The sequence below is a fragment of the Leptonychotes weddellii genome, chromosome 6 (genome assembly GCF_054177405.1).
Source record: "Leptonychotes weddellii isolate Sample4059 chromosome 6, ASM5417740v2, whole genome shotgun sequence".
NCBI lineage: Eukaryota > Metazoa > Chordata > Mammalia > Carnivora > Phocidae > Leptonychotes > Leptonychotes weddellii.
The window spans coordinates 93,714,005-93,737,829 of NC_138374.1; the positions used below are offsets into that span (position 1 = coordinate 93,714,005).

At 43.3% G+C, this 23,825-nt stretch overlaps 1 protein-coding gene across 3 annotated transcripts in view; it reads right to left on the reverse strand.

Annotated features, from left to right (window-relative positions):
* The window catches only part of ASTN1 (astrotactin 1), a 296,455-nt gene that overhangs the window by 187,436 nt on the left and 85,194 nt on the right, over positions 1 to 23,825 (reverse strand). For all 3 annotated transcript variants that reach the window (XM_081824653.1, XM_081824650.1, XM_081824651.1), the window contains exon 2: positions 1,066 to 1,253. In XM_081824653.1, coding sequence (XP_081680779.1) covers positions 1,066 to 1,253 — 188 coding nt within the window. The remainder of the gene's footprint in view (positions 1 to 1,065; positions 1,254 to 23,825) is intronic.

Here is a 23,825-nt window from a genome sequence, read left to right on the forward strand (position 1 = left end):
TTCAATGCCAAATATTTGGGTGATGGAAATTTTTATATATCTAAAATGTGCTCAGTTTCTCCCAATCTGATATACAAAACTAACTAGCATGTAGTGTTGGTGCCAGAGTAATAGAGTTTAGACCAAGACCTAGACTGGTTTTCTGTAGAATTTCATAAATGTGAAGCAACCCATGCCTTCCCATACATATGGCCCATGAAGAATCAGTCCAGCCTCAGCCTGCTCTCAGGCTACCCTAGAAGCAAATGATGTATTTGGTTTTACCAATATAATACTAATACATAAAATATCTACCACAAGTGAAACAAGCACTTTCTATCTCCACTGGGGAAATTCATTCATTTCTTCCACAAATATTTATTAAACATTAACTATGTGAATGCATTGTTCTAAGTGCTAAGAATACATCAGTAAACAAAACACCACCAAACAAAACCCCTGCCTGCCATTGTAGCACTTACTTTCGAGTGAGATTCTAAAACACAGGTTCCTAGAATTTTATAAAGAATCTTCTCATTTTCTTTAGGCCTCAAATTTCTGAGGAGAAGGGATGCTGATGGTGACATTCTGAGCTAGGCTATGGAGAAGGGCAAGTAGGTATTAACATGCCCTTCATTGTAAGAGGTGAGGAAGCCAAATGCTGACTTTCTCCCTGCTTGGAAAAGAGAGAAGAGGGGCTTGGTAGCAGCAAGCAGCTTGGCAATTCAGTCATTCCGCAGACATGTATGGAGCAACTATTATAAGACATTCTGATATACTAGTTGAATAACCCCTTTCTAAGACAAGCCACTGCCCCCATCTGATACTGTCTCTTGTCTGTAAAAGTCACACCATGTCTAGGCGTGTTCCCAAAGAGAACAGTTGGGTTTAATGGCGGTACAGAAATAACTGCAACTTTTACTTCACCAGAGGTGGAGACATTTCCCACAAATGGGACGTTTACTTATTCACGTGATCAACGATCACTGTGCAGTGGGTTTTGTAGAGGTTTGTCTATGGCACCAAGGCGCTTCACGTCAGAATAACATCAGCTATGGCCCGAGAGGCTGAAGCCATGCAGCTTACCATGACTGAGATGTGCAGGATCCTCAGTTCCTCTTCTGCTGACTCATGCTGGGGTTCTTCCGTTGGGTCTTGTCCAGGGAGACTGGGGGCACCATCTTGGTGATGAATGTGAAAAAGCAAAGTGCCATTCTCCAGCCATTGCTGTCTCCAGCGCACCAGAGGGATGTCCTCTGTGTTCCCTGAGATCTCTAGAGGACAAACACCAAAGGCACGGGTCAGAATTCTGACTGGACCAATCCGAATCTTATTCATCTTCTTCCTAGACAGTGGTACCAATTAGCCAGCATCAGTTAAAGGCAACAAAGGAGTCCAGCTAGAGTTAGGACAGGTTTACTGCTGTTTCGAATCTCAAGGAAGGGAAGAGGCCCTGAGAAAAAGAGAATGATCCCCCAGAGGTCTCTGCTCCATAATCTAGTGAGCCAGGCTCTCACCCACTGAGAAAAACACCAAGGTGAAAATTCAAGTTCTTCCCCATATTTCTATGATCAATAGCATCCTTTACCCAGCACAGTTTGAATACCCTGATAACCCCCCGAGGTAAACACAAGGTTGTTTGCCTCTTGTAAATTTGAAAATGTGAGTTCCTTAGAAATTACTCCTAGACACCGGTGAATCTACCAAGGAGGGGTTTGGTAATTACTATGCTGAGAACTGGCACGTCTGGAACAGCCCTGAGAGGTTACTGCAGAGCACCTGGGGCTGATAGGATATTTCTAAAACCACAATCATTTGCTGCATAGCCCACTGGAGATGTGTGATACTTGCTGTGGCAGGTGATGTTTTAATTCCCTTTAATTTTTCTCTCATCTTTGCAGAGCAGAGGTGGTGCATGTGGAGAAGGTGGTGAAGAAGTGGGCCCTTGTTACAGACAGAAGCGCTGGCCAGCTCTCAGGCTCTAGATCGGGACAGTGGACGATCACCAACGATGAATAACAAAATACCAAAAGCCTACTATGCACCTCACACTGTAGGTGCTAAGCTACTCTTACAGGAGTATGCAATTATTACGTGTCTCTCTTGCTAATATTCCTGAGCAATATCATATGGAAGCTTTGAGACATCCCACAATAGAGAGACCTGATTAATCTAGCCTTTCCTAAACTTCATTTGGCCCCCAAATCCTTTTTTCCTTAACAACCATTACCACCCTGGGGAACTAATATTCTGCTGAGCACACTTTGGCAATGCATGACTTTATAAAATTTCATTTTTTTAAAAGGCATGGCTTCTTCTCCCAAAATTTATCACCTTTGACTAAAAAAAAAAAATAATTCCATAGGCATAAAAAAGATTTAATAAGACATATTTGGAATAGTATTCTCATCAAGTACCACACCATAAAGAGGGAAGTAATTTTAAATATTTATGGAGTTTATAAATATCTTTCACTATTTGTAGGAGGACACAAATGATGTTGGGCTCTATTTATTTACTTATATATTTATTCATTACTTACCAGATATCCACTGGGTATGTATTATGCACCAGGCACTGTTCTAGGCACTGTAATACTAATCTAAATGAGTCCCTCAACAAGCTCTCCAAGGCAACCCACGCTGAGTGAATGTGAATGTGGCAGGTGTTACACCATGTGCATAATGATACCATGTGGAAATGTAGAGGGAGAGAGTAGGCTTGCCTGGGTTGAGAGTGGAAAAAGGGGAGAAAAGTAACCTTTCAGAAGAAGATACTTGCGTTGGGTCTTAAAGGGAGAGTGGACTTCCTTGTAACAGGTAGAGAAGTGGGAAGAGGACATTCAGACACTGATAGGAGAATTAGAGGGAGAAGGAAGAAGAATACTGTCCGGTCTTCTCAGGGTAGTTCATTGAGAAGCATTCATATGAGCCACAGGGTCGTTAGCCTGCCTCTAGAAGACACGGATAGTATTCCCTACCTCTTCCTAACAACCTCCAGACCAGGGAGAAGAATAAATGGGTGTGTGAGGGACGATGAGGGGACAGCACAGACAAGATGAGCAGAGCTCCCCTCCATCCTCAGCCCCTTGCCCAATCGCCTGGAACACTCCGTCATCGCACCAGGATGGTAGGCTGCCCATGCTCTGGGAAGTGACCAGCACAAGCAGCCAGGAAGCTGCAGTGGGCAGAGAGTGTGACAATTGGAGGCTCCCCTGCATCCGGGTCTTGGTTTTCCATAGCACAGCCCCATTTGTTGAGTGAGGCAGTGAGTGACACGGGCCTCCTGAGTTCGCCGTTCCTCTAAAGGAGACCTTCCAGACTTCCAGGTGAAGAGAGACCCTTGGGAGTGCTTCCCAGCAGCAGTCCTGTGACACGTCACTGCAAGCCCCCTCATCACAAGCCCCCTCCCAACCACTGGTCAAGCCTTCACCTCGGAGCACCAGGAAGATTCCTCCTGGGAAAAACATCCCTCCCCCAAGTCCCTTCCCTGCCACTGCAGTAGAAACCAAACAGTCTCCTCACCACGGACAAGAATCATAAGCATTCACAGTTCCTAAATAGAGCACCTAACGCCATCATTAAATCACCCAGAGCCACACTTGTGCAGCCTCCTACCCACACCTGCTCTTAGCAGCCTGGGATTAATTCCACACATGCTGGGTGCCACTTCAACCCTTCCTGTAACTCTTCAGAAGGAATCTAGCACCTTATAACTCTAAAGCACTTAAAACAATTTTTTTTATTTCCCAGGAGACCCTCATCAAAAAGGCCAGGCTCATTATCTCCATTTTAACTGTGGAAGTAAGGACAAGTAAACACCCAGACCAAGGTCATGCCAGCCTGAATCAGAACAGGGGATAAAACTTATCAGATCCCCTCCACCCCCAACACAATCCAGACGACATGACCTTTGCACAAGCGCAGGGAAGAGAAAGCACTTGAGGACAGAGTCCATGTGGTGTTCTAGGAGTTTTTGTGCTGTCATATTTAAATTTGTTGTGCAAAGTCTTAGTATTCCATGACTTCTTTTTTTTTTTAAAGACTTTATTTATTTATTCATGAGAGAGAGAGAGAGGCAGAGCGAGAAGCAGGCTCCCAAGGAGCAGGGAGCCCGATGCGGGACTCGATCCCAGGACCCTGAGATCATGACCTGAGCCGAAGGCAGACGCTTAACCATCTGAGCCACCCAGGCGCCCTCATGACTTCTTTTTAAATTGAGATCGTATTCACATACCATAAAATTCGCCCTTTCAAAGTATATATATTCACGAAGTTGTGCAACCATCGCCACTCTAATTCCAGAACATCTTCATCAGCCCAAAGAGCAACCCATGCCTATCGGCAGTCCAAGCCAATTTCTGAAGAGGAAGGCCTTCTGCTCCAGGGTCCTAGGGGTGATGGTACTAAAGAAAGAACAGGTGTGGTGGGGGTACTGACAAAATGCTCCCATGGGGAGGTGAGCTGAGAGCACAGAATCTCTGACTTTGGTTTCCAGGCCAGCCCTCTGAATCTCTTTATGAGTTATTCATGCCCATTCCCATAGACAGCGATATCCTGATTCAGCCCAGACCAGACTCATTGTAGAGGGTAAAGGGCAAAGGAAGGAGGGCACCATGCCTGCCCATGAGGGCACCTGTCATTTTAAAAATTCAAGATAATTGCAGAATGACAGCTTCTTCCTTGGCTTTTTTCCCTGTCCTGGCAGGATCTGACACGGGAAGGCTAAAACACAAAACCAGGAACTTATTTACTTATGCCATATCTGCCCTAGCTCAACCAATGAAGAACCAAAGGGCACAGGAAATGTTTTGTGGATTTCATCACCAATGGGGCTGGGATCAGAGCTTGAAACACCAATGTAATCATGTGGGTCTGGATGTTAGCAGAGTATCTCAAGAAGAATGTCAGAAACTGCTCTACAATGTAAGCCTTCCCTGAGACTCCCAAGAAGTACAGATGGGAGGTGATGGTTACTCTACTACACGGCTTCCTGAGGGCTATGGAAGAGGCTCAGACAGAACCTTTGCCACAGTGTACTCATAAAACAAATGCCAACAGAAGCCTTGACAGCCATGTCAAGATACCGTGGGTGGGATGGGCACCACGGCCACCATCACACCGTGGGACCAAGATCTCCAGGAAGGGAAGGCTCTCCTTACTTTCAGCATGTCCATTCTTCCCCTACACAACATTCACATCTCTCATCACCTCCCAAAATTCTGGAACTGCCTGGAATACACAGAAAGCAGGATGCCATTTATTCTTGTACACAACGAAGATTTTTGGAGCACACTCTAATGGCCACATTCAGCAAACTGTGCTAATGATCCCTATTCTCAAGGAGCCTTTGATCGAGTAAAAGACTGAAGACATGGCCATGACTAAGTACCCGAAGCAGTAACAGCAGTGCTGAGTGAGGGGATGGCACCCGGCTGGACAGAAACCCATGGGAAGGGATATAATGAGAAGAGATGCTGGAGGCAACTCCAGATGAAGAGAACAATGTGTACAATGAAACTGCAGGATGATGCCTATTGGCAGAAGGGTGGAGTTTGTGCAGAGGAGTTGTGGAGGACCAACAAAGGCTAGAGATGTAGATTGATGTCAACTGTGAAAGGTGTGAACGCCAGTTTAAGGAGTTCTGAGCTAATGGAAAGTCACCCATGGTTTTAATAAGCAGAGAAGTGAATGAGGCCACAATTTAGAAAGATCAAGCAGACCCAGAAAGAGAGTAGCAGACTGACTGGACTCAATCCCAATCTCAGGGTAACCCCAATCCTATATTCTGCAGGGACCAAAATACTGACCTGGAATTCAAGAGACCCAGGTCTAGACTAACTTTGAATGAGCTGCCTAGCTTTGAGTGTTCTCATCTGTATAAGAGGGAGCTGGATAGAAGAATTTCAGGATCCTTCTGTAACTTAATATTCCATGATTCTAAGTCCAGAACAGTGTGCTTCCCATGACCACCTAGACAGACGATCATTTCAATGTGCCAAACAACGTCCAATCTTTTCTCAGGTCGAACCCACACTCCACCTCCCCTTTCCCTCTGAGCACAGGGTGGACAGGTTTGGGATATTTCATCAGAGCCTTTAAGAGCCAGGCCCATTTTCAGACTGGACCTCAGGCTAGTGAGAAAGGTTCTCATTCATGCTGCTGCAGATATGTGGTTTCTAAGGAAGAAATGTTGGGAGCTTCTGCATGTAATAAGGAACCAGGAGATGGGACCTCAAACAGAGACAGACATGCTAGAGAATAATCTGGGAGGGGGAAAGGCACAGAGGAGAGTGAGATAGGATCACTTTTAAATTAGCCTTAGTTATTGTTCTTTGTTTTTTTAAGATTTATTTATTTATTTTAAAGAGAGAGAGCACACATGGGGTGGGGGGAGGTAGAGGGAGAGAAAGAATCTCAAACAGACTCCCCGCTGAGCGTGAAACCTGATGCAGGGCTCAACCCCACAACCTTGAGATCATGACCTGAGCTGAAATCAAGAGTCAGACACCTAACCGACTGAGCCACCCAGGGGCCCCCTTAGTCATTGTTCTAATGTTAGTTTGTGTGCTGTGAACTTGTAGCACTGTCTCTTTGTGGGGTTAGCTTAGGATACCCAAAGCTTGCTACAAAAGTTCATTTTCCAGACATAACCACTCCCTCACACCGTCCAAGTGCCCTGCCCCTTCTTTAGGTGTCCCCTCATGCTGAGCATCCCTGAACTGAGCTGCTAAGACAACACAGCCTATTAGCATCAGAATTTCCCCAAAAGACAACTTCATTGAGCACCAGATCCATGATGTCCTCTTTCAAAGAATTTGGGAATTTTAAGTCAAATGTGGATTTGAAATGGAGAAATTCTCAAAGATCCCTTCATTCACAGAGAAACTTAGAAGGGCTTTGAGTAGTCCTGGCTTTCTGGGCCCCTTTTTCACTCCTGGCAAGGCTGGGTTTCAAGCTGAACCCAGCTAAGTAGTAATGAGGTTGCTCAAGTGGTGAGGTCAAGCCAGAAGGAAGCATTAACTTGTCAATTCTTAGCCTCATGTTGAGGCATTGGATGAACTGACCATGCAGTCTTTCAAGGTTGAGGGTGACACCCCCTGATGGCCATTACTGACTATCAGGATTTTCAAACTTGCTGTTAATCTTAGAAACTCTTCCTCCAAACCCAATCTCATACAGCTTCTCAGGAGGTTCCCAGAGCCGAGTTAGAAAAGAACTCGATCAGTTGGAAGACAAATAAAATGCACTACCACGAAACTCCCTGCTCTTAGGGGACTGGAGGAGGGTAATCTATATATTATCAGTTTTGCTTGGTTGTTTTTCAATTCTGTTAAGTGTGATATTGTGACTAGCCCCATATTCTTTACGAAAACCTTCCAAGGGAAAGGGACTATCGCTAAAAACATGCTATGTGAGAGGCCGTTCTGAGTTTCCCTATGTGATGAAACTTATAAGCTCAGGACTTTAGCAGTGATAAGCCAATTGTTCCAAACTAAGAATAACAAATGGGTCTTGTCCATCAGTGACTATCATGAAGGTAACCAAAGGTAAGCCCATGATATAATTACCCCTTTTCTTCCATTCTTTTTCACTTTCCTTCCCACCCTACCCCCCACCTGCCCAATTTCAGAGTTTGAAAGATAGAGATGGTAGGTGTAGTTTCCCACATGGTCTCATTATGGTCTTCCAACTGAAACTATTAACAGTGGCATTAACTTTCAACATCTTTGTAAGAAAATAACCTGCTTAAATCAGGGGTTAATAACAGTAGAGGATCACTAATTATCCTGCGAATCTTTACCCTGGTATCAAACGTGACCCAAGTCTTTAATGTCTCTGGAATGGCAGCCTCTAAAGACCCCAACTTGTTCCGTAACATAATGACAGCAGCACATTAGTGTCCTGGCCATCTGTGAAGAAAGATAAAGGACAGATGAAGAGCAGACAAAGGAGAAGAATGCAAAGAGGAAGGACAAAGTCAAGAGAAGTAAGAAAAGGAGACGAGCCAGAGAAGCGATGTCCCTTGGGCTGAGTTGGCTGGACCTCTACACCTCTCGCCATGGGGACCATCTGGAACGGAGTTCTGAAATGATACAATCCCACAGCCCAGAGTGAGAAACCCATAAGATAAGATGCCCTGCTGGGCCTGAATTCAAGGAGCACAGATGCCAGAAACACCCGACTGCTTGCCTGAAGTCTGTGCCTACGGAGGCCTAGCTTAGTGAACAACAAAATGGGAGACAACATAGCCAGGAAATTCTTTTGTCAAGATGTTCAAAGTCCAACTGGGACTGGGGCTCTCACTGTGCTTCCTCTATTCAACTCACTGTCTGCCATGGGGCTGTTTCGTATCATCTCATGGCTTGAGCCATGGCCACAGAGCTATGCAAGGAAACACTTTATAGCAAAAGGCTTAAAATTTCAAGAATCTCTTTTTCAAGTAAGTAGAACCTTCTTGACTTGCAGATTTGGAAGAGAAATTTTCACTTGTGACCAGAAGAAGGATAACTGAATTTCTATTTCCTCTGCTTGGTGACATTTACTCTCAAAAAAGAAGAGCGCCTCAAAGCATTAATGATCCAGTGATGAGAAATGGAATGGCAGGCTGAACGGAGCACTGGATGGGGGAGCTGGGAGAATAAAGCTGCTATAACCTCTCTGGAGCTCACTTTTCTCAACCTCAGATGATGGGATCAGAAGGTCTCTAAAGACTTCCCATCTGTGATCATGGTATTCCATGACCCAAAACCACACATGACACTTTGGTTCTAGTTACACTCCAAATCAGGTGCAGACTGAGTATATTTCTGTATGCCAACTGGATAAGACTCTGCAGAGGTTTTTCAAATCAGACTTTCCTCTTGGAGTCTGGGATGCTTCTAGGTCAGTCTAGCCTGTCAACTTATAGACTAAGGATTGGCGGTATGGACACTCATGATAGTGACCTCTGGAAACTCCAGTCAGTGGTCCCCAGTAGTAAAGAACCATCCACATACAGATGCCTCCAAATGGTTTCCAACGAGTTATCAACCTTGTATGTTTATGTGGACAAGGGTAGTCTCAGTAAGAAAACGTCACCTGATCTCTCTCGGCAGCCCCACCTTATAGAGCAATCCTTTAAACATTAGAAATGCTCATTTCCTTTAAGGCTAGCCATCCACTCCACTTCTCTTTTTCCAGAAGAGGTTTAAGATGGACTAAAATGAACCAACACAGAAAGCAAGAGTGATTAGAGAAAGAAAGAAGGACTCTTGACAGTCCATGGTTTGTTGTCTCTGGGGCCAAGTGGTGGCAGAGGATGCAAAAAAAACAGAAGGTAGATTTTAAGATCAGATGTGATGGAAAGCAGCAAAGCTTTCTATGGATGCTGCTGGAAGTAGGTCACTCTCTGCTACTCTGTGCTGGCATGAATAGCAATCAAGCAACTACACGAACATTCTATTTACCTAGCCATGGAGATGAAAACATTCCTGTGGCAGAAAAATGCAGCCAAAAGGTTCTGACACAACCAGAGAGATGAGGAAGCATTCAAATGGCTTATGATTTCATCCAAAATGGTTTGCTTGTTCCGACTACAGTGTTTCTCTGGATCTTTTCAAACCTCTGCAAAGAGTTAATCCACATGATACTCATTAAAGTCTCATTTGAAAGGGAAAAAAAAAGAAAAAAAGCCCAAAGCTCTTTGAAAAAGGCAGGGTTATCTGAGCCGCAGATGTACTGGTAAGAAAAATTTTAAATATATCCAGCTCTATTCTCCACTACCACCTGACTGACCTTTGTAAATTGAGATAACAGCATGCATTTAACAAAATCTGACATCAAGTAAGATGTGTAATAATATTTAAACTCAGTAATGTTAAAATATGTATTTACGGATCATTTCATACATTGTAATGAGAATAAGTCATTTTGAAGCCTGCGGTTTCATGACTGGAATTCTGATTTGAGCTTTGCAAGTCCTTGGGGGCCACTTCCCTGCAGTCTGGCATTGGAAGCAATATGGATGCCTGGATTTTGGAGAGCCAGGGCACTAGATGGATGCAGGGTGATTGAGAGGATACTGCTTCGCAGACCCAGTGAGAGCTATGCTCCTTCTGAATCCTCTCTCTTGTACTTTTAGTCCTTCATTAACAAAGAGTTTAGTATTTGCTTTAATTCTGATCCCAAACTGTTTCAATGAGGTCCCCTCTGGCTTTCACCTTATGAAAGGGATGGGAAAGGAAAATGAGAATCACAAAAGATCACCTGGACATGACTTAAAAAGGAGAAAAGCCCGCTGCTTGTCCTCAACCGTCTTGATTCATCTCCATTTCTAATTAGTGCTCATCCACTTGTGTTTCTGTTCTTATCACCTGTGATTCAACTCAACGAGTAATGATGGACCTATTATGCGCTAGCTGTGCTAAGAAGCCCTTCAACATTCACGAGCTACCTTAATCCTCAGTGACCGTTTAATGGGGGTACTTATATCCCCATTTTACAGACGAGGAATTCTAGAAAAGTCAACCTACTTAACCCAAGTTCACCCAGTTAGTAAATACTAATTAGGAAGGAAAATTCCTAGGCCCCTTGGTGTCAAGGCTACTGTTCCTTTCCACTGTTTCAATTCGCACTCTCTCACTTTGCAAATCTCAACCCCAGGATAATATCTGACATCTGATGCACACCAGTCAACATCAATGTCTTCACTGTCCTTGTTAATACTGTTTGTTGTTGTCATTATTAGAATCACTCACATAAATTCCAGAATTGACTAATAATCCTTGACAGAGTTAAGCAAATGGTACTTTTAAATGACTCTAGCTGCTTAAGAGTTTTTATAAGTCCAGGAACCCAAAGTCCAGGAATCGGCTCAGGTCCATGAGGAACCTGGGCCAAGTCATTCGTGGACATTTCTCCAACGCTTGCTAGCAAGTGGAACACTCTGTAGATATCTCTTATAAAACTCCCACCCACAGACCTCTGCATTAAGATCCGGCTGCGGGGATTCTCGCAGAGGGAGGCTGAGCTACCTGTGCCCATTCAAGGCTGGCACGCAAGGCCAGCTCCAGTGAGCTTGCTATCAGGCACATGGCAAGATACTCCTGAATTCACACAGGCAGGTGTCCCCAGAGGGGCGTGGGAGTGGTGACTGTGGCCAAGGAAGCTGGAAGGGCCAAATGGACATAGTGTTAAACTAACAGTGGGGAACAAAGCTTTCTAGCTCATTCCTACAGACCTGTGAGCTCACCTTGCTGACCATAAGCATTGCCTTCTTGCACATACACGGCTGGGCAGGCAAGGCATCTCTCTAGGGTCTTCTCTCTAAACTATTTCCTCCTTCAGAAGAGGGGGGTCAAGTGACTTCTAAAGCCTCTTCTCACTCTAAGATTCCCTGATTTTATTTTCTATCTTTCTATGATCTACAATTGCCATACTGGGAGCTGAACCTTAGGTTCCTACAGAGTGAAGATGAAAAATGGTAATAATCTTCCGTATCTCTGCTGTGTTATCCAGCCTGAGAAGGGAGAGTGGGAGGGAATTCTACAACGACTCAAGCATGTGAAAAATTCCTTATTATAATCACTGTGTTATAACATGCAAAGCCCTTTCTTATAAAGCCCCCTTCCTTTTCATTCATCAATCCTGTGTGGTAGGTTTTACAGAAACAGAATCAGAAGGCCAAAGAGGGTGAGTGACGATCGCAAGGGTTAGAGCTAATGAGACGGAGATAACGGGGCTCAAATCCAGCCTTCTGACTCCGAGCTCAGTGCTCTTTCTACCAAATGGTGCTGTCTACCAGAGTAATGTTTATTTATACTGAGAAATCATGAACCACTGTGCTTGTATTTCAGCTTAATGAACTAGATATACAGAAGATATACAGCAAGAGTAAACACTGTCAGGAGTTTGAAGAGTTTGGGTTCATAGACCCAGAAATGAAATTGAGTTATTAACCAATTCTCACTAGTGTACAAATCACATGGCAATCTGATGTGATTTCCCTGTGACAGACTCCCTTGGAGGATCAGATCAGCTTCTTCCTCTCTTCCAGTTATGGGTCTAAAGACTCTCTTGACACTGCCTTGGGCCCATTTCTGCAGGCTAATTTGTATAAGTGCTCATTACTGTAGGGGTCAAGATGACCTCTAAATGACCTGACAGACTCCCCAAGGAACTGTGGATCTAGCCATCTAGTCCCCAGTGATAGTAATTTAAGGGAATACCAGGTCCTTTGATTGTTATAATATGTTGCTGCTTAAACAGGAATAGCAGACCTTGACAGGACCAGTTGCTAACATCTTTCCACTTCTATTTCCCTCTTTCTTTATTATAGCCCTCTCTTAATTCTAAAGTCCTCCCCTCCTCTACGGGCCCTCTACACGAAACACACATTAAGGGGCTGATAGTGAAAAATAAGGAGTCAGGCATTCTTCATAAAGGACTTATTTTAGAAAACAGGTAAACTCTGTCCACCATTTTGCATTCATCAGTGGCACCAATCCTCATGCCTACTTTGTTCTTCTGCCCCTTATGGTGCTGGTGACTGCTCTGTGGGGTGTGTCTGAATCTCTGTGCTTTTATTATCATATATACTTCATGGCACCATGCTCTGCATGGCCCTAGTATTCATAAAGTGCTGGATGATATAAAGATCAGGCTAAGTTTGCCAAAAATGAAGTAGGACAATTGATAAGTATTACTATTTCTCACAACAACCAATATTTAGCTAAACACATACATGCTCCATAAGCTACTTGATGGCCTATAAGGTAGGTACTATTATTATCCCAGGATTGGAAGGTGAGGCACAGAGAGGCTAGGTCACATGACTTTGGTACCGTGACTCCAGAAAAGGAACACATTCTTCCTGAAGCCTCACACTGTCCATTTACGAATTCTAAGGGACAGATCCAGTGAGGGATCATTAGCACCCAAGCCAACAAGCTGACTTCACCTCTTGCCACCAGTGACCAAGTACAGGGCTGTGGTGAGATCAGTCAGGCAGAATCCTTGGTATCATCTGCCATGGCCATGAGAATGGGGAGTAGTGATGCACCAACTGGACCTGATCATCTATCCATATATTCTCTTCTTTTGACTTGATCAAGTCAAGAATTGGAAGGTACAAATATCAGCCCCCAAACACATATGGTCTTAGAACTCAATTCAGAATAATGGTTAATGCCTATGAAGTATTTACAATAAGATAGGCACTACCTAAGGGCTTTTGAATATATTGACTCACTGCATCCTCACAGCTACTGCATAAAGTGGAGAACAACTACAGGTGAGAGAGCTAAGGCTCAGAAAGGTTAAGTAGCTTGCCTAGCATCATACACTTAGCAAGTGGAAGAGACTGAATTCAAACAAGATATCTAGCTCCAGAGTCTGGGTTCTGAGCCTTCCCTACCCCTTCCTATGGGGATCCTAGTATATACCCTCTGTTATAAGACTAATTTCTAATTCATCTACTTGCTCACTATGTCTTCCTTGCCCCTTTTCTCCTGACTTTTTGCCACAGCCTTGTTACTATGCTTGTATTTTAACTGGCATTACATTTCTTCTGGAGTTTCATTTTTAATTCTCAGCAATGTTCCACCCCTATTTCCACTGCAAGATGACCTCCCATGGTTAGTTTTCCTTCTTTGCTGGTCCTGGCATACCATATTAGTACGAAAGATCAGAAATTAACACGTGGAGGTGGCATTGACATTTCCATTCCCTACTCAGTAGAACTAACCCATTAATTAGAGGCTGTAACTAAAACAATGTTAGGTGAGTTTTGCAAAATGAAAAATAAAATTGCTGGGTTTTCTGCTTCTCATTCTAAAGGAATACAGCTATAAATTTCATAATCAAGCCATTAGATTGAGAACACAGGTGATGGTAGCAGAAATGAGTGGATTATGAGACTTAAGTCAGGACACAAAAACCAGAACTTAGGGACAGCTGATAGCTTCTTCATCTAGTCCTCATTCTGTGGCCAAAAAGGCACAGAGCTGGAAGGCAATTTTGTGTCAAGAGGCTCATATCCTCTTGGACATTGTCTTAAAACTAAGGTCAATCTAGGGGCACCTTGCTGGCTCAGTCGGTAGAACATGGGACCCTTGATGTCAGAGTTGTAAATTTGAGTCCCACACTGGGTGTAGCGATTACTTACAAATAAATCTTAAAAAAAAAAAAAAGCTAAGGTCAATCTCATCTTCTTAGCAGCTATGTCTTTTTCATTCATGAAACTTCCAATATCTTGTTTGTCTGTTTACTAAACCTATATCTTCTGACTGTACCAGGAGTACTTCCTTTATTTATCCTAAGCTCACCCTCCCTGGGTTTCAAATAGAACTTCGAATCCTAGCAGTTGAGTATTTGGTGAACAAGGTCACACATACTTCATGTGATAAATATGGATCACCTTCCTCTCACAGTGTTCGCCTTTGTTATCAGCAGACTCATATTTCTTTCATCCATATTTGGCTTTTGTGTCTAGTATGTATCAGGCTTTTTATTCTACCTTCATAGAACCGTACCCACTTACTCTTGACCTCTGCACCTGCCGTTCTTATGTTTCCTCTGGGTTCATTAAATGCGTTCCCTAGAGTGGAGTATGCAATATAGCAGAGACAGGAAGGATCCTAGTATCAGAAAACCCTAAGTCTGAGGCAAGGTTCCTGCACCTATTACTCTGAAATCTTTATGGCTCAGTTTCTCTATCTTTCAAAAAATGGGAGTAATACAAACATCTACCTTATGAGGTGATTAAAGTGAAAATGCAAATGGAAATGCTTCAAAATACAAGAAATATGAGTTGTAGTTATTAATATTAATGTGATCCTTAATGATCAGTGACAAGAATAAATTATCTTATTCCTGGTAAAGAATCAACATGGCTCTACATAAGTGTAGAGTACTGTTGGGTTTCCCATGCCCTTTATGATGACATTTTGTTCCCCCATTTAAGCCAGGATAGCATATTGGGTCCATGTTTCCAGCGAAATGACTTTAATGAATTCTAGGTTATTTTTCTGAATCATTAATGATGTGACATACACCCTTTTATTCTATAACTATAAGTAGATCCTGTATCTGGGAGAGCACTGCCTTGACATTGATAGTATAGAAATCACCTCCCTCTCTTCTGTCCTCTGACATGGATTCTAATGATCAACTTGCAGACTGCCTCCATCAACTTGACTTTTTAGTTTATCTATAAAGCCTAGTATCATCTAAATCATGTGTAAAGACTGTCCCTTATACTGCTTTCATAACTGAGGTTCCATCACCAACAAATATGGTGGTAACTGACCATAAAAAATAGATTTTAAAGGTAGAACCTGGCAAAGCTTTCTGAAAATCTAAGTAGATCCTCTTGATGAGCATGTATGGTACACCCTTATAACAGTGACACTTAGACTTGATTCCCGCTATAGACTCCCAGCGTTACCATGACCCCCACTGCTTGTGCCCACCCCTTACACTCACACTGGATTCAATTCATGTTGAAGTATTTACAGACCTCATCCATCATCATCAGCTTCGGTGGTTTGCCCCCCATAAGGGCTGAATCCTTACAAACTGGAATGGTCTGCCAGTTCAGGTCGAATGAAATATTTTGACACCATTTTCCCAACTTCATCTCTGAAATTCTTCAGGACTCATGGCTGTATCTTTTGCTGCATCAGTAACTTAACTATTCTTGTTACCTGGTTTGGGGTATCCTTAGTACAACTGACCCTTGAACAACATGGGTTAGAAATGCACAGGTCCACTTATATGTGGATTTTTTTCGATAAATACAGTAAAGCACTGTAAATGTATTTTTCTTCCATATGATTTGATTTTCTTAATAACATTTTCTTTTCTCTAGCTTACTTTGTTATAAAAATACAGCCTCTGATACATATAACATACAAAATGTGTGTTAATCAACTGTTTATGTTATTGGTATGGCTTCTAGTCAAGAGTAAGCTATTAGTTGTTTGGGGGGTCAAACAACTGTACAGGGGGTCAGTGCTCCAACCCCCATGTTATTCAAGGGTCAACAGCTCAATATTACTTAATACTTAAATTTCAGAAAGTAAGATATTTGTTAAAATTTCACAAATTCAGGACACCTGGGTGGCTCAGTCAGTTAAGCGTCTGCCTTCGGCTCAGGTCATGTTCCCAGAGTCCCAGGACCGAGCTCTGAGTCAGGCTCCCCTCTCAGCAGGGAGTCTGCTTCTCCCTCTGGCCCTCCTCCTTCTCGTGCTCTCTCTCTCTCAAATAAATAAATAAAATCTTTAAAAAAAAAGAAATTTCACAAATTCTTCAATAACAACTGAGAAAAGTCATTCCATCAGTTACTTTTCTCATTTCTCCCCTTCCACAATCATGAAAGAATTTGAGGGTTTTCTGATTGGCACCATTTCTTTATATCTTGTGGGGATCTCTTACACGCCTGATGGTTACCAAAATATATTTTTTGGTCAATTAATTTCTATTTAACACACATTATTTCCTACATAGTCATTTAATAATCTATTAAAGTTTTCCAAATCCTTGTGTGGGTTGTTTTTTTTTTTTCGGTATTTAAAATATTCCACTGGTACAAAACATACACTAGGTAGCTTTGCTCTCTTTGTTAGAGGTTTCCGCAATAGTGTAAGGAATAAGTGATATCCCACTTTGTGTCATCTTTGGTTTTGTGGGCAGAGCTGAACCTGAATTTGGTGGGGAAAAAGCTTCTGGTATAAAGATGGCTTTTCTTTTTGTGGGCAGGCTTTTCAATCTTAAATGAGGGATCCCCAAACTCTAATAGAAACCCCTCAGCACATCCACTGTCCCCTCAGGAGCAAACCAGAAAGCCTACCCTGACTGGCCTCTGCAGTAAGACAGACAGAGGGCGCATACAGTCTTTGCCAAGAGGGAGGGCCAATCATTTGGGGAGGGATGGGAGGAGAAAAGATGTTTCCCGTCTAGAGTTTCTAAGATTGTATTACAGATGATAAAACTAAGATGAAGGGACTTTAAAAAGTAGCTGGCTCTGCCTCTTTAATTACCCTGTCTAGAAAGAAAGTCTGTCATCAGGGCTGGAGTCTGGGTCTGTTCAAGAGATTGATTGGAGTAAGACACTTTCTTCGTCCAATCTAGATTGCTTCAGTTTTACTGGAATTGCGGCAGGCCATAAACCTATCAGTGACTCAAGAAAATGGAAGCAATTAAGTCTGCAGGTGTGCATGTTTGTCATATTAATGATGAATCTGTGTTAATACAAGTCACAGAAGGCTGCCACATGGCACATTCGTGTCTGTTGGGGGTGACATGACCTCACGAGGCTGACACAAGGGAGTCCTGCTTCGTGAGGAGAGAGAGACCTCCCTCACCTGCCCACGCTCCCCCCTCCACCCCGGCACTGGCTTACGATCCTCCCCCCATCACGGCTACAATTCCAATCAAATTATTTCATAGATGCTTAATTTGACTCAGGTGGAGAAAATGCCAGTTACAGATACCCAGTTAGATATGGAAGGAGTATAATTTGCAGGCATAATTTTGGAGTCTGCGACAGACTGCGCTTGCGTATCAACCTCCCTACTTAATACTGGTTTGTCTTGAACAGGTTATTTAAGCCCCCAAAAGGATTATATCTACTTTATAAAGTTGTTGCAAGCAGGAAATGAAGTAATAAGTGTAAAGCTCTTCAGACAGTGTCTTGTAGCTGTGGTCACTTCAATGATTTCTCCTTTTCTGACCTTGAAAATATTTTTGCTCCTAGAAATGATTCTTCAGAGGCTGGCAGACTACTTCAGGGTGAGGAATAGTATTAGGAAGGTTTATGAAGAGAACAGTAGGCCAGGGCACGAGCTGTCCCTCCTCCCACAGCCCTCTCCTTAGGCATTTCTTCCCACGTGAGCCTCTCAGAGTGGGCCCCTCACCGAGGGCAGCCTGTCTATGGACGTGGCAGTGACCCATGACATGGTCCAGCACAAGATGAGCTAATCAGATTCTTCCTCTTAGGAATCTCAAATAGGGAATATGGAACAAATCAGGGAAAAATCAGCAGAAGCCGAGCTCAGAGAGCTGTACAGTAAATGCACATATGGGGAGTCTCTGTGCCATAAGGGCCATTTCAAGCTGGAGAAATGAGGAAATAGAAAAAACATGAGTAAGCAAAGCTGTGGGGTCGAGAAAAGACATGGGGCAGAGAGGGAAAGGCTCGGCAAGATGGCAGGGGGTAGAAGAAGCTGATGCATGGCAGGATAACACAGGGAATATCCCAAAGCCCTCTACAGAGCCCTGAGCGCTGTCCCGTGACCCAGGTCCACTTGCCCTGGGGTCCAGCAGGAGCATGAGCCCTGCAAGGTCACTGCCTCCTGCTGACATGTGTGAATCCTCTCGAGGATTTTCCCTGAGGAACTGAGTCCTCGCGCCTTGCAATCACAGGGGTCTATCCACCGAGACGTGGACACCCTTCAGAAGACCCAAAACGCTCATCAAATTCTGAACTCCGACCCCTCACTGGACGACCTTGATCATGACGCACGGCACAGGCTTCCTCCGATCCGTCTGTCCAGCTTACCACAAACTCTTCCTGTCCCCCAGAACAACAGGCAAATAAACACATTTCACTCCTTATGAGAGAAGCCATAAACAATGTTTGCTGAGTCAACTAGATCCGGGTTCCTTCAGAATTGTATCTTTTCAAGTCTGGGTATGGCCCTGAAAGTCTCTTTCTAATTTTTTCCCATCTGTGAAATGGGAGTCATGCTAGCCTGAAGAACAGTGTCAAACCACAATGTGTTGCCTCTAAAAGGCGTGAAACACACGGGTAGATAATGACGCTGGAAAGGCAATGCATTCTTCTTTATTATAAAAGAAAAGATTTTCCTTCGCCAACCCACATAACTCAACAGTCAGCAATAATGAAAAAGGAAACAAAAAAAAGCACTGTACATGACAGCTAAAATCAGAATTTGATAAAATATTCTACTTCTAAAGGGATCCTGTCAAGTAAAAAGAAAAAAAATCAATTTGAGTAGGGAAGAAAAATCTGGTTTGTTTATTAGTTTTGCTCCTAATGCCACCAAATGGACCTCAATCTGAAATGGCTTTTGAAATCAAATTTGCTGCTCTCCAATTCTGCAACTTACTCTTTATGCTAATTTGTCTGCACCTGCGGGGACAAAGACTCTGGCAGTACTGAACACGAGAGCCAGGAAGAAAAAGCAGCACAAAGATTCAGGAAATTAAACCAGGACTAAATCATATTAGGTGTATAAAGGTTGGACTTTTTATAAAACAAGGAAAGAGTGGATTGAATGTCTGAGAGCGTATTCCGACTGGCAAAATGAGAGGCTGTTGGTGAAGAAACTGGTGTCTTTCCCAGGTCCCAGAAGAACGGTGGCATGGAAGGGTGGGGGATAATCTGTAAGTCCCAGTGCCGGGGCCAAGCCCAGTTTCCCCCAGCCTTGTGCATCTTAATCGCAGGGTTACTGTAAGAACGTGTCAAGGAGTTTCATCCTTCAGGAACTTAGCTCCTAGAAGCTGGCGTTAATTCTTACTTCCAATTTAAAAATCTACAAGGAGAAAACTCAAGTCCCCATTTTCCCATTGTTTCCCACTCTCTGTGCCTTCAAACATTTCCCTCCTCCTGCTGACCTACTTCATCAGGCATGCTCTCTAAAGGTGGCTTGAGACAGAACGGAGTACCACAGTCACCACGAAACCAAAGGACAGAAGTGCTATGAAGGAGCTCAAAGATATTGTCCTCATCTTGCAGATGCCCAGCCCCTCAACAGCAGAAACTCCACAACCTCTATTTAAACCAGAACAAAATTCCGAGAGTTAAATATTTTGCCCAAAGTCACACGGAGCATTAGCTCATAAGACATCCAGAGAAAGCGTCTCAGACTGAGGTTCTTTCTGTTATACTGCCTCTCAGGATCCAGAAAAAAATCGGAAGTATAATTTTTATATTCTAAAATGCTTCTACTTTGAATATTTTCTCTATTGCTCTGTCCGGTGTATTCAATCTTAGACTCTGCACTGTCAACATTCAAGTTCTGTCAACAGCCACTAACTGTTGAGGTCCAGTGAGTGCCATGAATGTTACGTGTTTAATGCTCAAGGAAAAATATCCATTTCCACCTTGGAGTTATTAGACCTAGGGAAAAAAAAATCAATTTGGCACGTAAAATGTTCAACAGCCACACTCTTAACTGTCCTTCCTCTTCTAGCCTAAACATCTCTTCATTCCTCCATTTTTTACCCTATCACCAGGCGTAAAAGAATACAGGCATCACACACCTCAAAAGATATGTTATATAAAGTGAAATAAAAAGGGAATCAATTTTGGATTCAACAGTTTGATTTTTCACTAGACCAGCTGTCATTTCCTTTAGACCAATACTAATTTCTTACAGAAGTAAGGTCACTTTTACGGTTAGTAATTACAGCGAACGCATTTCTGTAACAAATAACACAAACCAACTTAGGAAGTAACTCTTTCTCATTAATTGATTGAGGACAGTCTGCGTATCCCCTATTTGTGAATACAAGGTGATGGAAAATAAGAGGTTAATTGACTTTCTCAAAATCATGTCATGCAACAGGATTAGCGTTAGGGTTCACAGCGCCTACCTCTTCAGTCCAGTTTGTTATTGGAGTCACAGAGGAATGTCTTTTAGTGAAACTTCTTGAGATTTTATGTCCCTAATTCTGTTTTGTTTCCCTAGGGAGGAAGTGTAGTGAAGGGGAAAGAGAATGGACTTTAGAATCAGACAGACGTGGTTAGACTCCCAACTCTGACATTTGCTGGTCAAAAGATCCCAGGCAAGTTACATAACCTCAGAGCCTCTGTGTCTTCATTTGTAAAACGTACATAATAATGCACACTTCAAAGGGTGTGTGTGCATTAAATGAGACCATGGGTGAAGTGTGCAGCAGACGCTCAATACATGTATGTATCCTTCCTGTCTGTATTTTTTTTCTTGGACAATTAAAATATAATGAGCCACAAGAGAGATAACAAACCAGAAACTGGAGACCTGTCCTCACTTATTTCCAATTAGCTGGTGAGTTCTAATGCTTCGCCTTGAAAATAAGATAAAAACTGTGTACAGAAAATGCACTGATGGTATCATTTTATTTTATTTATTTTTTTAAGATTTTAAAAATTTTTTTAGAGAGGGGGGAGAGAGAATCTCAAGCAGACTCCCCACTGAACAGGGAGCCTGATGTGGGGCTTGATCCTAGGACTCTGAGATCATGACTGAGCCAAAAATCAAGAATCAGACACTCAACAGACTGAGCCACTCAGGCACCCATTTTTTAAATTAATTTATTTAATCTCTACCCCAAATGTGGGGCTCAAATTCACAATCTCAAGGTCAAGAGTTACATGCTCTACTGACTGAGCCAGCCAGCTGCCCCCCATGATACCATTTTAAATGCCTTGGTCTTTTTGCTGGACAACATGGAGCAGGGAAAACATGAACAGGAAGAAGGAAAACCAAGGATCTCTTGCCTGATTGGGTCACTAGTAGACACTGTGAAGTTTCACTCACCCATCCATTCATTCATTTCTTTTTCTTTTTCTTTTTTTTTTTTAAAGATTTTATTTATTTATTTGAGAGAGAAAGAGATAGTGAGAGATAGCATGAGCAGAGTTGGAGAAGGAGAAGCAGGCTCCCCGAGAGCAGGAAGCCCAATGTGGGGCTCAATCCCAGGACCCTGGGATCATGACCTGAGCCGATGGCAGACACTTAACCGACTGAGCCACCCAGGTGCCCCTCATTCACTTCTTTAAAAGTATTCTCCTGAGTCCTATCTTCACACCAAATACTAAAGGTTAAAAATATGAATGAGCTGGTCCATAAGTTTACATTCTAGAATGGGCAGGGGGAAAAAACTCAACAACTAGGAATGCCATAAAGGGGCTGCCGGAGAGGTATGCACAGGACAGAACTAGGATATAGCTTGTTGTTGTTGTTGTTTTTTAATTTTTTTGACCATTTTCACATCTTTGACCACCCAACAACATCTAAACATTGTGGTTTATTCCTCCCTAAACTTTGTTTTAATTGAAGCATAGTTCACACTGTCACATTAGTTGCAGTTATACAACACAGTGATCCGAAAAGTCCATACGTTGTGTGATGCTCACCACGGTGAGCCGTCTGTCACCGTGCAACACTATTCCAATACTATTGACTATCCTGCCTAAAATCTGATGTTTTCTTAAAATTTTTAATTGCGGTATAGCTTACATAGAATATTCAATTAGTTAAAATTATTAAATAGTAAATTAGTTATAAATTAGTTTCAGGTGTGCAACATAGTGATCCAACAATTACATACATTACAAAATGCTCACCACGGATAGTGTATTAGAGTGTTATTGACTATCTCCCCTATGCTGTACTGTCCGTCCCCATGACTTACTTATTTTATAACTGGGAGTTTGTACCGCTTAATCCCCTTTGCCCATTCCGCGCCCATTCCCCCCACTCTCCTCCTCTTCGGCAACCACCAATTTGTTCTCTGGGTTAGGAGTCTGAAGGAGAGAATCAGGAAGGTTTAAAAGAAGAGGTGACATTGGCACTAGGTTTAAAAATAAAGGTGGTTCTCTGTGCAGAGTGCACATGGCGAAGGGAAGACGCTGGCCAAGCTGTCAGCTTTCACATGGAGCCACGTAATGACAACAGAGCAGCCTCCGAGATCCTGGGCTGTACCAAGCTGAAGAGCTCCCTGGAGGCCAAGGCGCAGGGGCCACTGTGTGCCACGCTGAAGGGCTTGAACTTTATCCACTGGCAAAAGGGTCTGATTTGTGCCTCTAAAACCTGGCTGTGGAACAGAAAGACCACGAGAGCTGAGATCAGGAACAGGGAGATCACCAATGGAAAAGTGGAGTGAAGAGGGGTTAGGGGCTTGTACTAAGAACAGAAGAGAGAAAAGGCGGAAACAACAAAAGGGGAGGAATTAAGAGTGAGTCCCTGCTGGGATTCGGGGAGGAGGGGAAGGGAAGGCCTGTGGGTAGCCCTGAAAGGCTAGTGGGAGGCTCACCCACAGAGGGCATGCAGGGTGGGAGGATGTCTGAGTGAGGGAGTGGAGCTTCCCATGTGCATAGTCTCAATTACCATTTGCACCTCCAGGCTGGAGCATCCCATAAGTATGTAAATGCATGCATCAGTAGCACGCAGGGAAACCTCCTCTCTGGTCAGGCAGGAGTGATGGTAAGCTGGAGCCCTGGGAACGGATGAGTTCCTCTACAAGCTTGCAGTGTGCAAAGGTTTGGGGTTGAGGATGACACTGGGACAACACTGTCCTGTAAGGGCAAGTATTCTCTGGGCCTCAGTTTCCTCTTCTGTCAAGTGAGAGGGATGGGCTTCTGTGCTCTCTCGGGTTACTTTCTCCTCCACAGTGTCTCATTTCATGTTTTTTGTATTTGGCTCAGGCTTTCACTCACAAACGGCTCTCTTTTCTTTCCTCCACCTTTGTTATTTTTGGAAAAGGCTGTTTGAAGCTTAAGCTCCTCTGAAGTGGCCCCTTGATCCCTCTGTCATAAGGGCATGCATACGAAGAGTACAGCAGGGAGACTTTCCAGAAGAAGAAAAAGCAGGCGAGAATCAGGGCAGGTCTCAGTGCCAGGACATGGCCCTCCCCGTGCCTTCAAAGACACCACAAGAGCATGGATTTCCTTCCCCCTCCTCCGTTGTTCAGGGGAGGGTTTTTTTGTTTGTTTGTTTGTTTTATTATGTTATGTTAATCACTATACATTACATCATTAGTTCTTGATGTAGTGTTCCATGATTCATTATTTGCGTATAACACCCAGTGCTCTATGAAGAACATGCCCTCTTTAATACCCATCACCAGGCTAACCCA